This window comes from Aotus nancymaae, unplaced genomic scaffold (genome assembly GCF_030222135.1).
Source record: "Aotus nancymaae isolate 86718 unplaced genomic scaffold, 86718_ANA_hifiasm-v0.15.2.pri h1tg000002l, whole genome shotgun sequence".
Lineage (NCBI taxonomy): Eukaryota > Metazoa > Chordata > Mammalia > Primates > Aotidae > Aotus > Aotus nancymaae.
Window position 1 is genome coordinate 14,465,120 of NW_026988413.1, and position 24,527 is coordinate 14,489,646.

At 45.3% G+C, this 24,527-nt stretch overlaps 1 protein-coding gene and 1 pseudogene across 1 annotated transcript in view; one reads left to right on the top strand and one right to left on the bottom strand.

Moving 5' to 3' along the window:
* Positions 1–24,527, bottom strand: part of CLCN1 (chloride voltage-gated channel 1) — a 37,977-nt gene that overhangs the window by 10,507 nt on the left and 2,943 nt on the right. The window contains exons 2-16 of the mRNA XM_064372582.1: positions 23,590–23,710; positions 22,714–22,845; positions 22,040–22,168; positions 21,685–21,818; positions 20,121–20,198; positions 18,774–18,852; positions 12,251–12,376; positions 11,535–11,619; positions 11,198–11,299; positions 10,348–10,432; positions 9,933–10,082; positions 3,729–3,798; positions 3,430–3,540; positions 991–1,204; positions 627–760 (exon numbers count right to left, since the gene is read on the bottom strand). Coding sequence (XP_064228652.1) covers positions 627–760; positions 991–1,204; positions 3,430–3,540; positions 3,729–3,798; positions 9,933–10,082; positions 10,348–10,432; positions 11,198–11,299; positions 11,535–11,619; positions 12,251–12,376; positions 18,774–18,852; positions 20,121–20,198; positions 21,685–21,818; positions 22,040–22,168; positions 22,714–22,845; positions 23,590–23,710 — 1,750 coding nt within the window. The remainder of the gene's footprint in view (positions 1–626; positions 761–990; positions 1,205–3,429; positions 3,541–3,728; positions 3,799–9,932; positions 10,083–10,347; positions 10,433–11,197; positions 11,300–11,534; positions 11,620–12,250; positions 12,377–18,773; positions 18,853–20,120; positions 20,199–21,684; positions 21,819–22,039; positions 22,169–22,713; positions 22,846–23,589; positions 23,711–24,527) is intronic.
* LOC135274303 (U6 spliceosomal RNA) lies at positions 18,578–18,671 on the top strand (annotated as a pseudogene).

Below are 24,527 nucleotides of genomic sequence, written 5' to 3' on the forward strand. Positions count from 1 at the left end.
CAAAGCAGTTCAACATTGTAAACAGGTGTTCTTTTTGTAGTCTATTTAATGCCATGCTTTTTGCATTTTTGTGCTTTGTGTTGGTGATTTTGCTGCTGAAAATGGCCACTGAGTATAATGTCAAAGTGCTTTCTTCTGTTCCTGGTGCGAGAAGGCTGTGATGAGCCTTATTGAGAAAATGTGTGTGTTAAGTAAGCTGAATTCAGGCATGGGTTATAGTGCTGTTGACCACAAGTTCATTATTAATTAATCAACAATATCTATTAAATAAGGTGTCTTCAGAAACACACATGCAACAAGGTTATGTATTGATTGGTTGATGGAAATGTGACCAGAGGCCCACAGGAACCCAGCCCTGTGTTTTTCCTAGGAGCAATTGTTCAATATAGTATTTGAACTTAATACTTAATTGAACATAACTACCATGAATTATGAGAATCAACTACATTTAATTGGATTTTTAACTGTCTTTTTGTGCTTGTGTTATGGCTTAATTTTTCCTTCCTTGTACATAGCACATTGGATGGCCCCTAAAGTCAATCCCCCACCACAGAGCCTCCCCTACCTCTGTGTGACCCTTGTTCAGGTCACTAGCTCTGGAGTCTGTTTCCTTCCTTCCCACTGACCTTTTGAGTCAACCAGTGGTAAAGTCTTGACTGTGGTGGTCTGGAGCAGAGTTTGCAACTCCCCATATGTGTAAGAAGCTGAAACAAACTTCACATCACGTACCATGATGTCCTCAACAAAGATGGTATATTTGCTATAGAGGGAGACAGCATGGTGGGTTAGCTCCACTATATACCTATCCCTTCCATTCCTCCCATGAGATTTGCCATATTTTCAGTCACTCACAATATCTACTAAATGCATGAGGATATAATAACAATTTAAAACTGTGTTTCCAAACATTAACCTTTAAGCTCAATCTCAACCTCAGAACCTCCCACTCTCCCCATCAGATCTGAACTAATTCCAGCTAGTGCCCCTGACCTGAGCTGGTTCCAGCCAAGGTCAGGCAGGTAGGGTAGCTTCTTGACCTGGATGATGCTGTCATAGAGAGAGGGCTGCAGGCTCTGAGCCACCATGTTGGCCAAGATAACAGCCACCATCATGGGTAGGATGTGAGCAATCTGACCCGTTAATTCGAAGCAAATCACAGCTGTGGAGACTGTGTGGGACACGGCACCAGTCAGTGCTGCGGCTCCTAGAATGACACAGGAATACACCTGTAGGTTAGGAATGCCATTTTTAGCATGGAGGACATATGGGGATGGGATGGAAACAACACAGAATGAGAGACATGACCCTGGTCAGTGCCAGCACTCATAATGATTTGTCAAGAGTAGGGACTACAGGCTGGGCGCGGTGGCTCCCGCCTGTAATTCCAGCACTTTGGGAGGCCGAGGCAGGCAGATCATGAGGTCAGGAGTTCAAGACCAGCCTGGCCAACGTGGTGAAACCCCATCTCTACTAAAAATACAAAAATCAGCTGGGCATGATGGCATGAGCCTGTAATTCCAGCTACTCTGGAGGCTGAGGCAGGAGACTTGTTTGAACTGGGACCCGGGAGGCAGAGGTTGCAATGAGCCAAGATCGTGCCACTGCACTCTAGCCTGGCTGCAGAGTGAGATTCTATCTCAAAAAAAAAAAAAAAAAAAGTAGGGACTACAATACTGAACTCTTAGAAAATCATCATTTTGATCTCATTCTATAACCTTCACCAAGTTACAAAATCTCTGTGTGCCAACATTTTCATTTATTACATGAAGATAGTGATGTCCTATCCATTTCTTGCTTTTAAAAGTTTGGATGATTATTCACTGAGCATTTTATTTTATTATTTTTAATTATCATCATTATTATTACTGTTGTTATTTGAGACAGAGTCTCACTCTGTCGCCCAGGCTGGAGTGCAGTGGTGCGATCTCGGCTCATGGCAACCACCACCCCCCAGGTTCAAGCGATTCTCCTGCCTCAGCCTCCCAAGTAGCTGGGACTACATGTACACACCACCATACATGTCTAATTTTTGTATTTTTTAGTAGAAACAGGATTTTGCCATCTTGGCTAGGCTAGTTTCGAATTCCTGGCCTCATGTGATCTGCCTGCCTTGGCCTCCCAAAGTACTGGGATTACAGGCGTGAGCCACTGTGTCAGGCCTCTTCACTGAGCATTTTATAACTCAGTTATGACTTTTTTTTTTTTTACCTTGGGCTTTAGGTATTAATGCCAACAATTAATAAGTAAATAGAGTGAAAACCCAAGAATCATGCTATGGACTTGGAGCAATGAGACCTGTGTCAGATCCTGATCTGACTATTTCTCAATGGAATGAGAACCCAAGAATCATGCTATGGACTTGGAGCAATGAGACCTGTGTCAGATCCTGATCTGACTATTTCTCAATGGAATGAGTAGAGCTTAATTCCTCTGGAGTCCCATGCTCTCAACTATAAAGTGAACGGGGTCATTTAGATGATTTCTAGGACACTTGTAGATCTGAAACTTTATAATTCTAAAAGCTCTCTGAAGATAGAATCGATCTTAATTTTTGGTAGGATAGAAAGGAAGGAAGGAAGGAAAGAGAGTCACAAAAAGGGAAATATAGGGAGGAATGACACTACTGGATAATGCATACAACATACTTCAGAACATAACAATCACCAGACGTGTATACTAGGAAATATTCACAAGGGAAGCATGTGTACCAGGGAAGCATGAAGATGAAGAACAAGAGTTGATGACCCTCATTGATGAAAGAGGCTTTTATAAAGAAACTATGTGGGGGGAGCAGGATACCAAACGAGCTAGAAAGCTGGTCAACAACTCTCTATCTAGGGAAGGCATGACCTTAGATATGATGGGATTTTGGTGAGGAAGGAAGCATAATAATCCTAGGATTCTATTGGTGTTAGGCATAGCTCTATCTTAGAAGTCATTTTAGAATAAAGAAACTAAGGCTCAGAAAGGCAGCGATCTTTCTTCATGGCCACTGGTAACACGTGGCAGGAGAAGCCCAGAGCCATGTTTCTTAGCTCTTAGTTGTGTGCTCTCAGTCCCCGTCAAGATCAACATATCTCAGGTTGAGTCAATCATCTGCAACCTGAGCCAATCACCCACATTGTTGGTTCCATGATTCTTAGGGAAGACAGAACCTTTATCAAACATCCAGATACAATCCTAGAATCATACAATCTCATTTAATCCCTGTAATCCTTTTCTGCATGAGGAAACTAAGGCTCATAGAAGTTCAATAAGAGCTAATGAGAGTCAGAGCCATGGGCTTGTTATCTGAGTAAAAACTGAGTTAAGTAGCACTAAATTGAAACCATATTTTGTAACCTAGAATGAAGATGCAATGGGAGAGTTTAAGTGTGGGGATCTGGGGTACTCAGTGTTTGATTCCAGGGAAGTGGGAATGTTTCTTACCAATTACTGCATAGCCCCCAGGTAGGATTTTGTAGATGATGTCATCAAATAAAATACCATCAGGAAACAGCATGGCCATGATCTCTCCTACCAGCCTTCCAAATGCAGCTCCTAGAGGGAAGATAAAAGGAAGGAAGGTGTTAGGAGATCCAAGTTCCTTGCTCTCTGTTTTCAGAACCAATCTCTCCTTGGTCATTAAGACCAAACACAAACTCCCACCGTCCCGGGCCTTTCCTTATTTTTCCTGTATTCTAGATTGCAAGTGTCAGTCAGACCCCAGACTTCCCATCAGAACTTACCTAGCACAAAAACGGGCATGAAGCCTCCGCAGGGTATGGGCATAGTGGTGGCCACAATGGACATCCAGAACTGGAGTAAAAAGAAGCATTGGAATACCCTCTCAACTGTGCCCAACAGACATGCACACACCCAACTCCCTTCCCACTATCCTTTCTGCAGAAATCCTGGGATAGCCGATCCTTCTGAAAGCCATTTTGCGTGCCACCCTTCTTCCAGAAACAAAAAACAGAGCTCTCAGGCTGAGATCGCCAAAGACAATACTTTCAGAAGACTCCTCTAGGTGGCTAGACCAAATCCCTCCTACTTTGAATGCCTGTATTTGCCTTCCAGCATTCTAGTTAGAACAAGGAATGGAGCCCCAGAGTAATTCTCTTTCTCTGCCCTGAAAGAGCCCCAATCCATTGTACCCATTTAGTCCAGAAAGTTTGCCTCAGCAAAGTAGCCTGAAACACTTGAAGCTGGAGGAAAACCTTTCCTACTCAGGTTATATTTCTGAAAATGAGCTCCAGTTTGCTTTTGTTTTTTTTTTTTGAGACAGAGTCTCACTCTGTCACCCAGGCTGGAGTGCAGTGGCACGATCTCGGCTCACTGCAACCTCTGCCTCCAAGGTTGAAGCAATTCTCCTGCCTCAGCCTCCTAGGTAGGAGTAGCTGAGACTACAGGCACATGCCACCATGTCTAGCTAATTTTTTTTTTTTTTTTTAGTAGAGATGGGGTTTTGCAATGTTGCCCAGGCTGGTCTCGAACTCCTGAGCTTAGGCAATCCACCTGCCTCTGCCTCCGAAAGTGCTGGGATTACGGGCGTGAGCCACTGTGCCTGGCCAAGGGGCTCCAGTTCTAAGTGTCAGATATTTAAAGTCTGAGTGACTTATGGTGTGATTAATCTAATTTCATTGTGGTCATTCATAGAGCCATCTATATGGAGAAACTCACGGTAGAACCTGGAGAGAAAATTTACCTGCCTGAGCCACTTGCTTTTATCATCAAATCACCTTAAGCAGGATCAAAAATTAGATCTGTCCTGGCTCTCTACAGGAACGGTAAATTGAGAAAGCCTGATTCAGTCAATGTAATAGAAAAAATCTCTAAGGCCAACTTTGTAAGCTAGAATTCCAATAGAAATTGAGACAATTTTAGCAAAAGCATTATGTACATTTTGAGGCAAAGAAGACAAAATAATTGGGAAATAGAATGGAAAAAAGGCTAGTGGTTGAACTTTTTAAATATCTGTAAAAGAAATAAAAATATCAGATGTAATATGTTAGCAAAGCAACGGGTTTATATATCCCTCCCAAAATAAGTAAACCAATTTTAGAAAAGGATCTCAAACTTACTAGGTACAAGATGGTAGCTGCTAAAGCTCAGGACAAACTGCCAAGATGAAAGTATTGACAATTTTAGAGCTGTGGGCAACTGCATCATAAACTAATGAGAAATATATTTCTTAATTTTCAGAACCTTAGAAAGAAAGAATTCCCACCATTCCCACCACTTTCTCGAAGACTCTGAGAAAGTCTCATCCCAGAAGCTCTGAGATGAGGCAAAACACACACTCCTTCATGTCAGAATATGACTACTCAAAAACAGTTGAGAACTGCAAAAATAAATGGGCAAAATGAAGAGAATAGAGACTGAGGATTCCCTGAGGACAGAGAGTGCATCTTGTCCTTTCTGTCCCCTCTCTGCACTGGCACAGTGCTCAATAAATATAGGAAGGAGGTAGCCAGGTGAGTAGGTAGAAAGGAAGGAAAGAAAGAAGGAAGATGGGCTGAACAAATAGTATTCATGCAAAGGAGAAAAAGCTTCTCAGAGCTAATATTTGCTAGAACACTAAAGAGTAATGCTCATCCAGGGGAACTTGTTTTAATTTAAAATGCTGATGACCAGACCCTGCTGGAAGCTACCACATCAGATTGTCTGCACATAGGGCTATAGGCAATTGTAGTTTAGGCTTCTTAAGTGATTCTGACATTTAACAGTTGGACACCCCTTGAACTATCCTGTACCATCTCTTTGAAATAAGAACATAAGAGCCATAAGAGATTTTGTAGGCTCAGGTTAATCTGAAAGCTCTAGCAATTCATATAACAGGTGACCAATAGGTCTGATTTCAGAGGATGAACTTTAGATTGACCTCCAAGATATATGTAAGAACAGTATTAGGATCACAGGACATTCAAGTTACCCACTTCTGTAGCACAAAGGATGACACAAGAGATTAGCAAAGTTTTTTAGCTATTGGCACATGAAAGAAAAGGTCTGGAAGTAATGTTAAACACAAATAACTCCCAAGACTTTCTTAGCCCTTCCCTCCTTCCCTCTTTCCCTCCTTCCCTCCTTCCTTTCTTCCTTCCTTCCTTCCTTCCTCCCTCCCTTCCTCTTTCTCTTCCTCTCTTCCTTTCCTCTTCTTTTTTGGATTTTGATGGTCTTTCACTCTGTCACCCAAGCTGGTGTGTAGCAGCATGATCTCAGCTCACTGCAACCTCTGCCTCTTGCGTTCAAGCAATTCTCCTGCCTCAGCCTCCTGAGGAACTGGGATTACAGGCGTCCAATACCACGCCTGGCTAATTTTTGTATTTTTAGTAGAGACAAGGTTTTGCCATGTTGGTTAGGCTGGTCTCAAACTCCTGACCTTAGGTGATCCGCCTGCCTCGGTCTCCCAAAGTGCTGGGATTACAGGGATAAGCCACCATACCAGGCCTTTTTTTTTTTTTTGCTTTCTTTCTTTTTCAGATCTAGACCTACAGAACTCCTAAGATTTTTTTTTTTCCTTTTTCTTTTTGAGACGGAGTTTCGCTCTTGTTACCCAGGCTGGAGCGCAATGGCGCGATCTCGGCTCACCGCAACCTCCGCCTCCTGGGTTCAGGCAATTCTCCTGCCTCAGCCTCCTGAGTAGCTGGGATTACAGGCACGCGCCACCATGCCCAGCTAATTTTTTGTATTTTTAGTAGAGATGGGGTTTCACCATGTTGACCAGGATGGTCTCGATCTCTTGACCTCGTGATCCACCCGCCTCGGCCTCCCAAAGTGCTGGGATTACAGGCGTGAGCCACCGCGCCCGGCCCAGAACTCCTAAGATTTTAAACACTCAATTCCAGAGAACTGGAAATTGGAAACCGGAAACCTATTATGACAGATTCCACCATATATAGGCCTTTCATTAGAAGGAGTGAAATGAAGAATTCACTTCAGGAGAATGAAGTGAAAGGAGTGAAAAAAAAATTCTGCAGCCTCAGGGTGTACAGAGAACTTAGTGATACTAGGTAACAATGTTAGACTTATTAAAAGGGAAATGAGAATTTGGAATGGTATTCATACTCATCATAAAAGCGCTTCTCTTGATATATAATGTAATGACACTTTCCATGTCATGAGATTGAGAAAGACAGAAGTTAGAAGATAGAATTTCCTTTCATTAATATTATAAAAGAGCTGAATTGAGAATCTTACCTGCCTGTACAGATACTGCCCAAAGACCACATAGACTAAATTTCAAATTAGACAGTGGAAAAATAGTTTCAGTCATGTTTATATTTTAATTTAGCTATGTATCCTACCTAGCTAAAAAATAAGAGTATGGTTATTGTGTCCAATGATTAGACAGCGAAAATGCTGGGAAGTGGTGATAACCAGGGAGTATCATAGATTTGTAGCAGTGAATGGTTTTATGTTTATAAATATTATAGGATATTATAGGCCTGCTGCAAACTATTGGGCTTGAAATATAGCCCAGGAAGTATGTGGGTTTTTTCCTGATACATGTATGATGTAACATTATCAAGGATATAATTTAGTGAGAAATTAATAATGGTGGCATAGAGTTGAGTCTTCTATATTATCTAAGTAGGTTTCTCAAAATAAGCTTGAGTTTGTGAAGTAAAATCTAGATATATACTTGGGAATCTGAGGAGCTGGGATGAGGTTTGGGGGAAATGTTGAAAAAATATACAGTATTTGATATTTTAAAGGTACTTATGATTCCAATGTTGCCATATAGCTCAGTCTAGAGGAACCTCAGAAAAATACAGTTATCATCATTGGACTACTGTCCAATTCTGAGATCCACTAAAATTTGTACTTGGTTACTGTAGGTGGGTTTGTATACTCAACAGCTAATTATAGGAGGTTGGGATTTATGAATTAGAGAAGATGAACTCTATAATGAAAGTCCAAAAATCAAATCCGTAACAAGACACTGAGAACTTCTTTTATGATAAAAATGTCAAATCTCTTGAAGAAAGACATTTTTAAAGGGATTAAATTAATAAAGTGGGTGTGCAAAATATGAATGCTATAAACCCAATTAAACTACCTGAAGTGAAATGCAGAAGATCATTTGCAAATATAGTTTCTAGAAACCCATAGTAAACCCTGAGAATATGTTACAGTGTTGAAATCTGGTGTATCAAGTATCTGCTCTCTGTAGTCACAACATCATTGAAAAGTACATTAAATGAACAGCAAAAAATAGAAGAACATTTTAAAATATTTTAAAATATTTTTTCTATTCCAAGCATAAGATTAGCCAAAGATTAATGATGAAATATTACGTACTTGGCACATAGTAAATGCTTAATAACACTTATTGAACAAATGAATACATGAACCCACTGTAGCTATTGCAATATAAATATAACTTAGTGACTCATATCCTGGGAAAATGTAGATTTATAAAAGGTATCATAAATAAGTTAATAGCAAAGTATTCAAAAGCTTGAAAGTTCAGTATGAACAGCCTTATAAAGGAGGACTCTAATATACAGAGGAAAATGTTGTGTTATTTAGGCAAGACCTACTTTAGTAAAAAAGGTAATCATCACAAAAGAAAGAAAAAGGGCAATCAACAATTTTTGTTTTTTTTTTTTGAGATGGAGTTTTGCTCTTGTTGTCCAGGCTGGAGTGCAATGGTACAATATTGGGTCACTGCAACCTCCTCCTCCTGGGTTCAAGCGATTCTCCTGCCTCAGCCTCCTGAGAAGCTGGGATTACAGGCGTGCGCCACCACACCTGGCTAATTTTGTATTTTTAGTAGAGACAGGGTTTCACCATGTTGATCAGACTGGTCTTGAACTCCTGACCTCAGGTGATCCACCTGTCTCGGCCTCCCAAAATGCTGGAATTACAGGTGTGAGCCACCATGCCCAGCCAGCAATCAGCAATTGTAATAGATTTCACAACCAGGGATAGAAATAAAAATATCTTACTACAAGGCAGTAATTGAGAAATCTATAAATACATGATCTTTGATGGACAGATGAAAAATAACTGATGTAAAAGAGATCATCTTTTGTTGCCCAACTGAAGCTAGAATAATATGGTTTGGGAATGGCAAAATCCTCAGTTTCATTACCTAAATAGAGAATAATAACATTTATACAAATTATGTGTTACAATTAATTGTATTAATTGTATTAATAAATACAATTAATTTAAATATTTTATTCCTTTTGACGTTCTATAAAAGAGATTATTCACAAGACTGGGAAAAAAAAAAAAGATGTGCAAATCACCTAAAAAATGGATCATCAGATACATGAAGAATGAAGTACTTAATTGTCTAACAAGTAGGGGGATTTGGTTAATGAAGCCAAGGCTTTTACAGTTATCTATACTGCTTAACTCTATTGTGTACTTTTTTGCTTGGCTATTGTGATAGCTTAATAATTTAACAAGAAGAACAATCAGAAGGGTTAAGCCAAACAACAGTAAGTTGTATGAACAGAGCACTACTAAGACATGAATAGAGCAATTAACTCAGACACTGGTTTACTTCTACAGCAACTTACTAGTCTACGGTTTTGTTTTGTTTTGTTTTTGAGACAGAATTGGCTCACTGCAACCTCTACTTCCCGAGTTCAAGTGATTCTCCTGCCTCAGTCTCCCGAGTATCTGGGATTACAGGCAGGCGTCACCATGCCCGGCTAATTTTTTTGTATTTTTAGTAGAGATGGGGTTTCGCCATATTGGCTAGGTTGTTCTCGAACTCCTGGCGTCAAGTGATCCACCTGCCTTGGCTTCCCAAAGTGCTAGGATTACAGGCGGGAGCCACCATGCCTGGTCAACTCTATGGTTTTCAAATGACTTATTTCTAGGTTGGATGAAGACCAAATGAAATTCTACTCCTTCCTACCCTATGCAAACCCTGGGTTCCCAGATTGAAAACAGATAGAGGTTTAGGGCATAGGTAGTGTCAGGAGCAGTACCTTCATGATGAAGAAGAGAAAGATGATGATGACAACGTTGACCTGGGGGTGAATCCACACAGCCGACTGGCCCAGGCTCTTGGGGTCACCTGCATGTTTCACCCATGTATTGTTGTCAAACAAAGTACTGATGGCTTCACGGGGCATCAGCTGGGAGAGGAGGAAGCAGAAGGAGTGGGTTCTCCAGGGGCAGCCTGTGCTTCCGTTTTTTACAGGACTTATTCCCTAGCCTCATTATTCAAGGGTCTCTTTTGCCCTGTTCTCAGGGAGAATCTAGACAGTATATCCTTGCACAAAACTATTTATGCTCTGAAGCCAGAGGGATGTCTGTGCTGTTTCCTCTTTCCCATGTGGCCCCGGTAACCTAGTCATATGCTCAGTGACCCGACCCCACCTCAGCTCCCCAAGAGCTGACCTCTCCAGCCATGAATTGACCCATTCCTGGTGGGAAGGTGAATGAGGCAATGACAAAGGTAATGATTCCAGGATACAGCAGGCGGCTGAAAAAGAAACACAGTTAACCTCCACAATTCAGCCAACTCGCAGTAAATACCATACTGAATGTCGGCAAGCTGAAGTTTCCTGTAGTCCACTGTAGTCTCGTTTCTTTAAATGAAGAAGATTCTCTTCACACAAAAAAATAATATTTGAAGCCGGGTGCGGTGGTTCATGCCTGTTATTTCAGCATTTTGGGAGGCTAAGGTGGGCAGACCACTTGAAGTTAGGAGTTTGAGACCAGCCTGGCCAACATGGTGAAACCTTGTCTCTACTAAAAGTACAAAAATTAGCAAGGCACAGTGGCACACACCTGTAATCCCAGCACTTTGGGAGGCCAAGGTGGGCAGATCACTTGAGGTCAGGAGTTCAAGACCAGCCTAGCCAACATGGTGAAACCCCATCTCTACTAAAAATACAAAAATTAGCCAGGCGTGGTGGCTTGGCCTATAATCCCAACTGCTTGGGAGGCTGAGGCATGAGAATCGTTTGAACCCAGGAGACACAAGTTACAGTCAGCTGAGATTGCACCACTGCACTCCAGCTTGGGTGATGGCGTGAGACTTTGTCTCAAAAAACAAAAACAAACAAACATAATCTTTAAAGGGGAAACCACACAATTCAACCCTTAACCATAGTATCAAGGGTTCCTTATATTTTAATGCAAGCCACCCAGAGGCATTTAATGCCTTCCCCAAAGATAAAAAGGGAGGAACTCTTAGAGAAACCAGAAAGTAAATGGGTAGGGCAAAAGAAGGGCAGTGACTCACTGCTTAGCAAGAAACTGGCTGAGGGCCTTGTGCTTTCGGACACCGAGCATGACTTGGCGATGCAGATACACAAATACAGCTCCCAGAAGCCCACAGCAAATCCTGAGGGTGTAATTTATAGAGTTGGAATCTTACAGACATGAAATCCTCATCTCTTGGCCCTAGCTACTGCAGGGAAACAAATACCAGGCTTCTGCCTTTCCTATCTACCCACATCTACCCCAGCAATGTACTCTACCTGTGCCAACCCCACCTTCTTTCCAGCTTGGGTCCCTTCCAATCTACAGCCTCACCCCATTCCCTGCTCACCACACACAGTGCAGGTAACCCCACTGACCCGATGGCAGCAAATGCTGGGAGTTCCTTCAGGTCAAAGGGGAAATCCATTCGGAAATTGGTTCTGAATAGAGCAGTGATGGTGACTGTAGGATGGAAAAACCAGGATTAAGGTGGGAGCTTCGCAGAAACCCGACGGGAGAGAGAGGTGGGCAGTTTTCAGGATTAGTTCCTTCCTTCCTCCATACCCAGTTTCTCCTCTTGAATCTCTTGAATGTATTTTCCTCTTTTCTTTTTCTTTCTTTTTTTCTGAGACAGAGGCTCACTCTGTTGCCCAGGCTGGAGTGCAATGCCGTGATCTTGGCTCACTGCAACATCCGCCTCCTGGGTTCAAGCAATTCTCTGCCTCAGCTTCCCAAGTAACTGGGATTACAGGCACCTGCCACCACACCTGGCTACTTTTTTATATTTTTAGTAGAGACGGGCTTTCACCATGTTGGCCAGGCTGGTCTCGAACTCCTGACCTCATGATTCACCTGCCTCTGCCTCCCAAAGTGCTGGGATTACAGGTGTGAGCCACTATGCCCTGCCGTATTTTCCTTTTTTCTACATACTCCCCTACTCCAGGACCTATATCTTTGTCATATACCCTTGGGCCTTGGTCCCACCCCTCAAATGATGCCACCCATTATTCCTTTTCTGAACTGTCCCACAGAGCTTTCCTCTGCACCAGCATTTCTGTTTCACATGGCCTCCACCCCAGGCCTCCTTGGTTACCAGCATCCTTGTTCCACACGGCCAGCACTCGGAACACGAAGGCACTGAATGTGGCTGCAAAGAATCCTCGCCAGTAGTTCCGAACAGCAAAGTAGGTGGAGGTGACCTCAATGCTAAATAGCACGCCTGCAGGGGCACAGAAGTGGAGTCGGGGACAGACAGCAGTGAAAGGGCTCCCCCACACTCCCCACTCCTTGGACCTAAGGAGTTTTGCTGAAGCATGAATCTGGGCAGAAGTCATAGCAGAAAATAATGATCTCTTGAATTCCTACGCTCAAAACCACACACCTCCTCAGGCTAGGAGTTTTTTGTTTTTATTTTTATTTCAGACCAGGGATGGGTCCAACAAGACACAGAGAAGATTGAAAATGAATGGGTCTTCAACCTCCAAAACATGAGGATCAAGTGTCCATGCCCTTTGCATCCCTTAGAATGTAGGATTGAATGGGGTTTCAGAACTATCAGATACCCGCATGGACCAAAGGTAGTTGAAAAAATTCTGCAGAAAAGTTAAGAGAGAGAAAGTTCCAGAGCAGGTCCTCAGCAGAGTTGCCAAGCAGAGCTCAGGATTCACAGGGACTCTCCTTAACACCCTCCCCTGGACTTTCCTTCTGCCCTACATATACCACGTACCTGGGGCAACTTTACAAGGAAGACAGAACTAAAATAGGAGGCGGCTTTGCAGGAGCTGACAATCCTCGATAGTTCAAGAAAAGAAGCTAGAGGAGTCATACACATTTTAAAAAAACTATTACTAAAAACCTGCCTTAAAAGGACCAACGCAAGGGGAAAAACCAAGAGGCTAGAAGAAGATAAAAACAATGATGCTTAAGAAAGGTGGGTGAGGCGAAAGGAAAGCTAAGTAGTAGTTCTAAGTAGTACTGTTTCTGAGCGTAGGTGCAGGAGCAGAAATTGAGGGGGTAGAGCTACAGAAAAAGAACAAGGGTTGGTAGGGACAAAGTAAGGAATGCGAGTGAGGCCATAAAAAGCAACACTCAAGAGATGCAAAGAAAAAAAGTCTTTCAACATATTAAGAATAAGGAGGGGTGGACTTTAATCCGATGCAAAGTAAAAATTGATGACAAGATTACCTAAAACCTGGCTAAACCTCATCTTCATCCAAAATGAGAGGAGAACCAGGGAAATGCAAGCACCCACATAACTGGATGAATGGAGATGAGGTCTGGCCTCGGGAAACCATGAACTGGGCAGGTTTGTCCCCTTTCTCTCCTTGTGAACAGGGTGAACGCCCCCTTCAGGCTGCATCTCAAATCCTAGTAATTTTCTTCTCCCTGAGCTACATTCAAATGTCATATCTCTTGAATCCCCCAGGACCACCACCTTCTCTTCTATTGGTGACAGTCAACTAGTTACATCGAGTCATTTGCACCAAGGGGAGGGTGGTCTAATGGTTACATCAGGTCATTTGCAGCAGAGGGAGGGTTGCCTAATGGTTACACCCAGATGCAGTAGCTGCTGCAGTTTGGCAGAGAATTTCCAGTGGTCAGTCCCAAGTCCCCTTCCCTGGAAAGCCATCCCTAACCCTCCTCTTCAGGTCGAAGCCATCCATCCTTCAGCCTGCACCCTAAGAATTCTGGGCTGTTACAGCACCACCATTTTCAGATCCAGGTATTTGTTTACATTTCTGAGATCCCCTAGGATTGAAAATTCCTTGGAGGCCGGGCACGGTGGCTCACGCCTGCAATTCCAGCACTTTGGGAGGCCGAGGTGGGTGGATCACGAGGTCAGGAGTTCAAGACCAGCCTGGTCAACATGGTGAAACTCTATCTCTACTAAAAATACAAAAATTAGTTGGGTGCAGTGGCAATTGCCTGTAATCTCAGCTACTTGGGAGGCTGAGGCAGGAGAATTGCTTGAACTCGGGAGATGGAGGTTGCAGAGAGCAGAGATTGCACCACTGCACTCCAGCCTGAGTGACAGAGCAAGGCTCTGTCTCGGAAAAAAAAAAAAAAAAAGAAAATTCCTTGGAAACCAGCACCTAGTACGGTGGCTGGTGCATGATCAGGGCTGAATGCCTATTCTAGGGATGAGCAGAGGAGGAGAGGAAATGACAGGATGAGGAAAGAGAACAAAAGAGAATAGAATTTCAGAAAACAGAGCAAGGCAATGGACAATGTGGGGCAGACAGAGTTTGCTGATGACCCCTTCTGCCCTGCTCTTCACATCACATCAGGTAAGCAGCTGCCTCTGAGGCCTAAAAGGAGGATTTGACACAGCGGGAATCAGGCAGAGTGAGTCTCTCTCCTTTTCTATACCAGTGACAAAAGTAGTCAGCTTTGACTTGCTTGGGTGTAAACTATGCAACTGATGAATATTTTACGACAATTTTTTTTGAAATCCTGGGCTAGGTTTTCTTTCCCACAATGTGGTTCTGGGACATTTTCCCTTGTAGTCTGTCACTGTATGCTCCAGAATGAGAGCTAATTTTAATATAAGCCTGAGCCAAACATAAAATGTGCAGTTAAAAGGAAACAAGGCATTAAAAACAAAAACAGCTTTTGAAAACTCTCTTCTCAGGTTCTGGAACATTGCTATTCTCCCACCCTGGATTCCCTCTCTACCTTCTCTGCTGCTCCTGTGCCTCTGCCCAACCGTGGGCTCTGTCCTTGTTCTCCTACTCCTGCCACTCATAGGCACACTTTCTCTCTCAATTTCATGTATGCTGCTGTCATCAGCTACACCTATATGCTGCTGATTAGCAAAACTATGTTCCTGAGCTTCAGACTCATCAACCCCACTGCACAAACAGTATCACCTAGATATGCCATAGGAACATCAAAGGCAACACACTCCAAAGTGAAAAGTATCAGCTAGCTCCCCCCACACTCAAAGTGAAATGTATCAGCTAGCTTCCCACCACACTCAAAGTGAAATATATCAGCTAGCTCCCTGCCCAGACCTGCTTTACTTGCCTTATACCCAATCTTGGTTACTAAAACCACTATCCACCTAATTGCCCTTGTAGGAAACCTGGGTGTTAGCCTAGATCCCTCCTTTCTTTTACCCCATACAAAATTAATCACCAGGTGCAGTGGCTTATGCCTGTAAGCCCAGCACTTTGGGAGCTGAGGTGGGCGGATCACTTGAGGCCAGGAGCTCGAGACCAACCTGGCCAACATGGAAAAACCCCATTTCTATTAAAAAATACAAAAATTAGCCAGGCGTGGTGGCGTGCACGTCGGGTCCCAGCTACTCAGGAGGCTGAGGTGGAAGAATTGCTTGAACTCAAGAGGTGGAGGTTGCAGTGAGCCAAGATCGCGCCACCGCACTCCAGCCTGAGCCACAGAGCCAGACTCTGTTTCAAAAAGGAAAAAAATAAAATTATCACTAGGTTATACCAATTTTACTTTCTATTGTTCTTCTCTTTCTCTTCTGTCTCTGTCCAGTTCAGTCTCTTATTACCTAGCATCAGGACTATGACAATCATCTTCTTGTTAATCTTGGATTAATCCTGTAAATCCCCAGGCCAATTCTGTCCTGCACACATCTGACAAAGGGATTGGGTGGACGCTCAAAGCTGGTCATGTCACTTCCTTGTGCACAAGTCTTTTCATGACTTTAATTCACCCATGACAGCATTTCCCAAAGTCAGGGCTGTGACATGCTACAAATCCCACGAGACAGAGTTATGTGGGAAATGCTGCATTACAGCCACATTTTGGATATTCTCAATGCATGTCAGCATAGCAAACGTTCTCATAACTTTTCTAGTTTAAAAAAAAAACTCTCTCTTTAACCAAGCATTTTCCAACTAATTTGTAGAACCACTTTTACATATTATATCTACTAAACCATGAAACACATTTGTGCAAATCTTAGTCTAGAGAAATCTATATTCATTTTGTGTGTGTCTGTGTGTGTGTGTGTGTGTGTGTGTGTGACAGAGTTTCGCTCTTGTTGCCCAGGCTGGAGTGCAATGGCACAATCTGGGCTCACCGCAACCTCCGCCTTCCGGGTTCAAGCGATTCTCCTGCCTCAATCTCCCAAGTAGCTGGGATTATAGGCATGCACCACCATGTCTGGCTAATTTTGTATTTTTAGTAGAGACGGAGTTTCTCCATGTTGGTCAGGCTGGTCTTGAACTTCTGACCTCAGGTGATCCACCCACCTCAGCCTCCTAAAGTGCTGGGTTTACAGGAGTGAGCCACTGTGCCCAGCGGGATAACTCTATATTCTTATACATAGCTGTGAGGGTCTTCGTAATTCAGCCCCCCTTTACTTGTCCAGACTCATTTGCTATTATTCCTTCCTCTGTATCCCCTGGTACTACTCAGCTACTGTAATGAGAGTGCCCACATCTGGACTTTGCAATGCTGCTTCCTCTGTCCAGAATACCCTGCCCTCACCACCCTCCTTGGAAGTCCTACTTATTATTCAAGCCTCATATTAAACACTCTTTTGTGAAGCTTCATGGGCTCTCGTAGGCAGGTTAGCATTCCACCGCACTTTACCACAGTTGCCACTGTGGGCAGTGACAATAGATGTGCCTGCCTGTCCATCCTCTCAACCAGGAGCACCCTGGGTGTGCAAGATCCAGCACAGGGCCTGACACAGAATGGGAGCGAGATGCTTGTCATTTTAGTAGAATGCTGAATTCTATTTCTTTCTTTCATTAGTGTAAGAAATTAAGAGCTGACTCCATAATGAATACATCATTTTGATACTAATTTTCCTTTCATAATTATTCAATATTCGTTTTAAAAAATCAAGTAATGGGCCAGACATGGTGGTGCCTCATACCTGTAATCCCAGTACTTTGGGAGGCTGAGGCAGGTGGATCACTTGAGGTCAGGAGTTTGAGACCAGCCTGGCCAACATGGTGAAACCCCATCCCTACTAAAAAATACAAAAATTAGCTGGGCATAGTGGCACATGCCTGTAGTCCCAGCTACTCAGGAGGCTGAGGCAGAAGAATCACTTGAACCTGGGAGGTAGAGGTTGCAGTAAGCCAAGATCACATCAGCCTGGGTTACAGAGTAATACTCTGTCTCAAAAAAAAAAAAAATTTAAGTAACTGTCAACGTTTAACGTGTGTAAACATCCAGATACATTATCCTCCACTGACAAGGATTAGTGGCTTTAATGACTAGCGCTGAGGGACAGAAGTGTGAACAGGATGCTAGCTGGTGCGCCTGCTAGCTGGGCCTCCTTAGTCTGTGCGCTTTACCACAGTGTTTGCATAAGTTAGATCACGCATCTGCATTAACTTTAAACTCTTCTCTATGTATCATTCCTGTGCCAAGTCATTTTAGTTCCCTGGAAGACTCTATGAAAAGACTGGTTAACATTTCCATAACTGAAAAGATACCTCTAACAGTGGGTCATTTAAGAAGCATACGACCTTCCTACAATTTTCTTTCTTCACATATCAACTTGATGTCCCTTTTTATCATCAATGAATCCAATGAATGAACTGTATAATCCCTGCCCTGCGAATCTAGCTATAATTGATTTTGATGAGTCAATAAAGAGATATGACTGCTTTCTCTGACCACATCTATTTGTTAATCATTCATGATAAGGGAAATAATCTGAGAGATCACTATTTGCCTTATACTTGGAGAAAGAACTAACTCAACTTTAAACTGCGATCAAGACATTAATCCTTTAAAACTCCCCTAACTATTCCTCACTAAAAGCTTATCATTAATCTAAATAAGGTCTACCTGAATTCCCGTGCCATTAATAAAACATAACAAAATGTGGATTTTTCCCTTGAAGGAGGAAGCTCATAGAGTCCCCTATTAGCGATGTCATCAGTGTAGGGCAAAAACAACCAACAATACAAACAGGTTTGTTTTTTGTTTTGTTTTGTTTGAGATGGAGTCTCGCTCAGTTGCCACGCTGCAGTGCAGTGGTGTGGTGTGGGCTCACTGCAATCTCTGCCTCCCTGGTTCAAGCAATTCCCCTGCCTCAGCCTCCCAGGTAGCTGTGATTACAGGTGCACACCACGATGCCTGGCTAATTTTTTTATATTTTAGTAGACACGGAGTTTCACCACGTTGGCCAGGATGATCTCGATCTCCTGACCCCGTGATCCGCGTGCCTCAGCCTCCCAAAGTGCTGGGATACAAACAGGTTTTAATATAAGTAGGGGAGACACGGAGACTGCCCTGGTTTTAATTCCTGGCTCTGATCTTACTAACAGAATAAATTTGTTCAAGTCACTTGCACTTTCTGTAATTCAGTTTTCTCCTCTTCCTCCTCTATAATATCTGTCTCCTATGGCTTTGGCCAGGAATAAAAATAAGTGCTTAGAATGTTACCTGGCACATAGCAAATGCTTACTAAAAGTTAGCTGTTCTTGTGCTCGCTTAGGCAGCACATAACGATATAGAGAAGATTAGCATGGCCCCTGCGCAAGGATGACATGCAAATTCGTGAAAAGTTAGCTGTGCTTGTAAGTAATGTGGTAATACCAGCACTTGTGGATACTGATTAAAACTGTTTTGGGAGCCAGGCCAGGCAAGCTGATTGATGTGGGAGGGGGCCAATCACTTGCCTCCAAGTGGTGTCCCAAAACAACAGCCGACTCCCACAGCACAGCCCACCGTCAGGATATCAGAGTAGTAGTATGGCTGCTACTAGGGGAGAGACAGAGAGACAGGTGGAAGAGAGGGAGGTGGGCAGACAGAGGACAGGAGAACACGCAGGGATGGGGAATAAGGCAGAATGAGAGGACTAAGTCTCAAGGAGTCCTTGTGGTCCCATTTTCCCCTGTGATTCCCAGGCCACGAGAAGCTCTGTGAGTTTTGCAAAAAGGAAGTGACCTCATAGCACAGTGCCAAAATGAAATAGAAAGTAGAAAATGAAATAAAAGTTAGGCAAATAGGCCGGCCATGGTGGCTCACACCTATAATTCCAGCACGTTGGGAGGCCGAGGTAGGCAGATCACCTGAGGTCCAGAGTTCGAGACTAGCCTGACCAACATGGAGGAACCCCCACCTCTACTAAAAATACAAAATTAGCCAGGCGTGGTGGCACATGCCTGTAATCCCAGCTACTGGGGAGGCTGAGGCAGGAGAATCACTTGATCCCAGGAGGCGGAGGTAGTGGTAAGCCAGGATCCAGCCACTGGCAAATATGTCAGGCAAGTAAAACAACAAATGATAACCAGAAAAGAGACAGCAAGAACTCCAGTAAGCAGTACTAATAAATCCTGCAGCAAGCAGCAACCAGTCTCAAAAGAATACACAGCGGTTTGGTGAAAAAATATAGGTATCTGGACCCCAGGGGCTGTGATCCACAATCACTCCCTGGATGCCACTCCAAAGCTTGTGGCAGCCACCCAAACCCTCCCTTCTAGGTCTTGCTTAGGCAACCGGGGTAGGGAGGAAGTGCAACTTGCCTCCAACAGGGGCCGCAAAGCAGCATCCCACGCCCACTGCACAGGCCGACACCAGGAGGTCAAGCTGCCCAGGCACGGTCTGCAACAGAGAAGCAGGCGGGCAAGGGGTGGAGGGGTGGGGCAGGTAGGCATATGTAAGAGGTGGGGTGAGGGATTGGGAGCTACAAAGGGATGGGGCAGCACAGGAGGGAGACATGGAGGGAAACTGACAGAGAGGGTGTGGTGTGGATTAGCAGGGAGAGCATGGGAGCGCACCACAGGCCAGTCCTCCATGTTGGGGGCACAGATCAGAGGGGTGGGCATTAGGACAGGCACAGGCTAAACCGAGGCATTAAGTGGCTAGGGTAGGCGGACAGGGAAGAGGAAGGGAGTGGGGATTAGTGCGATGCCCCCTTCAGCACCACAGCCAGCCCACAGCAGAGGCAGCCTTCCCAACACCCGACACACAGCCAGACTCCTTCTACCACCTGGCCCCAGCTCATTTCACTGCCTCAACCTTACCTCATATACCCCACAGAACACAGACATGAACTTGCTGAGGACAGCAGCACAGATGCTGGCAATGTGGACGAAGGGGCCCTGGGAGAGAGGAGAGTGAGGAATCGGGGGTCAGAGGCCAGATGGAGGCTCTGTAGCACTCACTGGACTCATATTCCTTACTCCAGGCACTGTGCCAGGGACTGGAAATACAGGAGTTACACAGAGGTCCTGCCCTTATGAGGCTTCATCCCAGAGAGGAGGAAGAGGAGAAACCAGTGTGTTTCTCCTCTCGGAGTTTCAGGTAACGCCAAGGGCTGAAAATCAGGGTGAATAAGGGGACAGAGAGCCAAGGTGGAGGAGGGTGGGAGGGCACGTGTTTAGAGAAAAGGGCCTAAGGAGCCTCCCTCGATAGAGAGAAGCACCTTGAGTGATGGGAGGGAGGGAGCACGCAGATGTCAGGAGGAAGCATGTTCCAGGCTGAGCAAACAGCACACAGGGCAGAGTGACTGAGGGACAGAAAGGAAACCTATGAGCCAAACACATGGGAGCCGGGGCAGAGGCCTGGAGAGAGGAGGAGTCAGAGTCCACCGTCTCAAAGGTTATGTATGTAGGAAGTTCCAATTATGCTGGGCACGGTGGATCACACCTGTAATCCTAGCACTTTGGGAGGCCAAGGTGGGCAGATCACCAGGAGTTGGAGACCAGCCTGACCAATATGGTGAAATCCTATCTCTACTAAAATACACAAAAAATAGAAAAATTAGCTGGACGTGGTGGCATGCACCTGTAGTCCCAGCTACTCTGGAGGCTGAGATAGGAGAATCTCTTGAACCCGGGAGATGGGGGTTGCAGTGAGCTGGGATTGTACCACTGCACTCCAGCCTAGGCAAGAGAGCTAGAAGAGCTAGACATCATCTCAAAAAAAAAAAAAGTTCCGATTTTATTTTAAGAGGCATGGAAGCCTTAAGAAGTTTTTCACCAAAGGCCAGACATGACTGATTCCATTTTTAAAAGATGCCTCTGGCTGCTAGGTGGAATGTGGCAGTAGGGGGCAAAGATGCTCTCCAGCAGAGAATGGAAGGAGGCTGCACCCCACCAAGCAGCCTTGAAAAAAGCACAGCCTCTTTCTCAGATTTAAGCAAGAAAATTGGTCTGGATGATCATTAAGACTGGTTTTCAACCATGGGAGATTTTGTCCTCTGGGGCCCATATCGCAATGTTGGAGGACTTGCTGGTGTCACTACTGAGGGATGCTGCTGAGCATCTAGAGAGGGTCAGAGGCCAGAAATGCTGCTAAGTCCCCTCCACTGCCCAGGACAGCCTCCCACAGCACAGAATTTTCCAGCCCCAAATGTCAGGGGTGTCCAGTCTGAGAGCCTGCTCCAAGCTCCCCAAGCGGTGCGGCTTTTGTCATTGGACCCCAGGTGGAGGACTTTCCAAAGCATTTCCCCTTCCTCATGTCCCCTGGCCCTGGCCTTGGTCCTGTCCCCGATCCACTTCCACTCCCAGAGCTCCCTCTAGAGTTGGTGCCACCCTGGCTCCCAAGGGTCCTTCCCGGCTCTTGCCTCAGTCATGCCAGGCCTACCTCTTTCCCCACAGGGATGCCACTGCCCAGGCCCGCAGTCAGGGCAACAACTTTGGCCACAAAGGCTTTCATTGTGAGATATTCCTTCAGGACAACCCCACGAAGTATTGTCTTCATCTCGGGGATTCCGGAGCCTAAAGGCGTTGAAGGATTAGATGCAGGGTCAAAGTGGAGGTTAAAAGGGAGATGAACGTCTGGAACGTGGGAATGGGAATTGGGTAGCGGGGGATGAAGAGGCAGGGTGGGGAGGATGGGGCGAAGCAGCACAGGGCTGTGGGTGGGGCTGGACAAGGGGGAGACAGAGAGGGCCCCTCTCAGGTCACCCAGCTCAGGCTGTCTGGTGGCAAGTTCTCACCAACAGCCTGGGGAGAGATGAGGTGGCAGAAGACGGCGCTGAAGAGGATGAGGACGAGTGGGAAGGTGACCCAGACCAGGAACTGCAGAGGAAGACTGGGCCGCATCTGAGCATAGGACCACTTGTAGGCTGCAGAGACACATGCCTGCGGTTAGGCAGAGCATGGCTGAACAGCCATGTCTGCGCACCAGGCAGTATATCTGGCGTGTTTCCAGGTCGTGCTCATTCTGTGTGCCCTTCCCTAGATGGTGCTGCTCTCATTTGACACATGGGAAGCCTGGGTTGTGGGAGGTGACATGGCCTGTTCCAGTTGGTGGTTGGTGGCTGTGTCACGAATCCCACTGGAGTACCGGGGCTGGAGGCCTGGGTGTGACAAACCACCCAGTGTGCCCAGAACTGAGGGGCTTCCTGGGATTCGGGATGTTCAGTGCTGAAACTGGGAAAGTTCCTGGGAAACTGGGGCAAGTTGGTCACCCTAATAGAGGGGCACCCACTGCTGGGGTGGCAGCGAGTGGAGGGGCGTGAGAACTGGGGCAGGCCTGGGTCTGGTCTTTTCTGGGCCTAGAGTCCCACGTGATCCCTCTCTGTGCAACATCCGCTTCCCACAACACACCCTGCTTCCCTCAGTAGAAACTCTAGAAGCAGCTGTGGGCAAATGTCCAGGTTAAACCTACCCTGAAGGCTTTTGGCACTGACGTAGTCCATGCTCCAGCTGACCAGGGCCATCAGCAGTCCCAGAAGCACCAGAAAGATCCAGTCTTCCCCTAACTTTCTTCTCACTATCTGTCCCAGGCGGCGGACACAATCTAGGAAGAGATGAGGGTGTACAAAGAGAGAGAGAGAGCGCGACAGAGAGAGAGAAGGAAAAAAAAGCAGCTGACCAGTCACTACTTTGGGTGTGAGACTCAAGAGCGGAGGGGAGGCCTTGGGCCCTCAGGGTCTTGTCTGTGCATCTTATGCACTGAGTTTCCCATTACCCCTCTGCCGATTGCTGCCCCGGCCCCTGCAAAAGGCACCAAAGTCCAATTCCCCATGAATACTTGAATTCCTTTCTAAAACTTGTTTCTTGGAGTTGGGGGAGGAATAACAGGGAATAAGGAAAGTGCAAAGGAGCTGGAGAGAGGTGCCTTTTCCTTATTACTTAGAGAGGCCAAGCATGGTAGCTCACGTCTCTAATCCCAGCACTATGGGAGGCCAAGGCGGGAGGATTGCTTGATGCCAGGAGTTCAAGACCAGTCTCTGCATCTCCACCAAAAAAAATTTTAAAATTAGCTGGGTGTGGGAGCATGTGCCTATAGTTTCAGCTACTGGAGAGGCGGAGGCAGGAGGATCACTTGAGCCCAGGAGTTGTGGGCTGCAGTGAACTACAATCACTCCACTGCACTTTAGCTGGAGTGACAGAGTGAGACCCTGCCTCTTAAAAAAAATTAGAGGAGAGTTTTCGTAGCAGGGCAGGGAGTATGTACGTGCAATGGGATGCCCAGTTATCCTCCTCATCCCTGTACCTCTTTCTACTCCAGATTCCTTTATTCCTCAGTCCCTATCATCACCTTGACATTTGGAGTAGTGATCCTCATCCTTGCTGTCCACAGTAGAACTGGAGTCCGTCTTCTTGGGCATCCCCGTGTCCCACTCCCTGTCTGAGAACTGTTCTTTGTGATGGCCATAAATCTGGACAGAGGGAAAATGATCAATGTCTGTCTTATTGAAGAGTGAAAAATAATAGACAGAGGGCAGCGCATAGACTCACAGAGGAAAAGAGCAACAGCTTAACTCACAGAAGAAAAGAGTAAGAGCTTTTCTGAATTCTGGGTGTTGACTGCATGCAGGGTGGCTTTGTGGTCATCCCTGCCCTCAACTCTCCACCCTCCATTCCCACGTTTCCCACTCTTTCCCTTGTCCGTTTATCCTTCCTTTTCTCCACCCATTCTTCAACCTCTACTCATCTTGATCCGGGGCAGCCTTTATCAAGGAGACCAGTTTCTACTTTGAAGCACAGGTACAGGACTGTGCTGAAACCAGGCAGCCATATCAATCATGTGTTCTGCGTGTCACTGTGCTTTCTGGATGCCTCACAATTTCCCCAGACCACCTGCACTGACTTTCCTGCTAACATGAATAGGGTGAGGACAGACTGGGCTCACTAGCAGGGCAGTCTTGGTTTCACTTTGCCTTAGTGTGTCTAGCCTTACCTGAGGTGCTTCAGCTCCTCTATCAAGCTTCAAGCCCATCCACCTCATCACCTAGTGCTTGTATGCACACACAGGAACTAGCCCCCAAAAGCAGGTCAATCTACTTCTTCCCATAGCCAGATAATTCCCACCTGCCCCACATGTGAAAAGGGCAGAGTAGCTCCTCCACATGTGTCTGTGTGACATTTACAAGAACTCCAACCGCTTTTAGCCTGCCCCACTCCCACTACACTAACTGTCCTCTGGGGCCAGGGTCAGGCCAGGCCACATTGCTGATTCTGGGAGAGCCTGAGTAG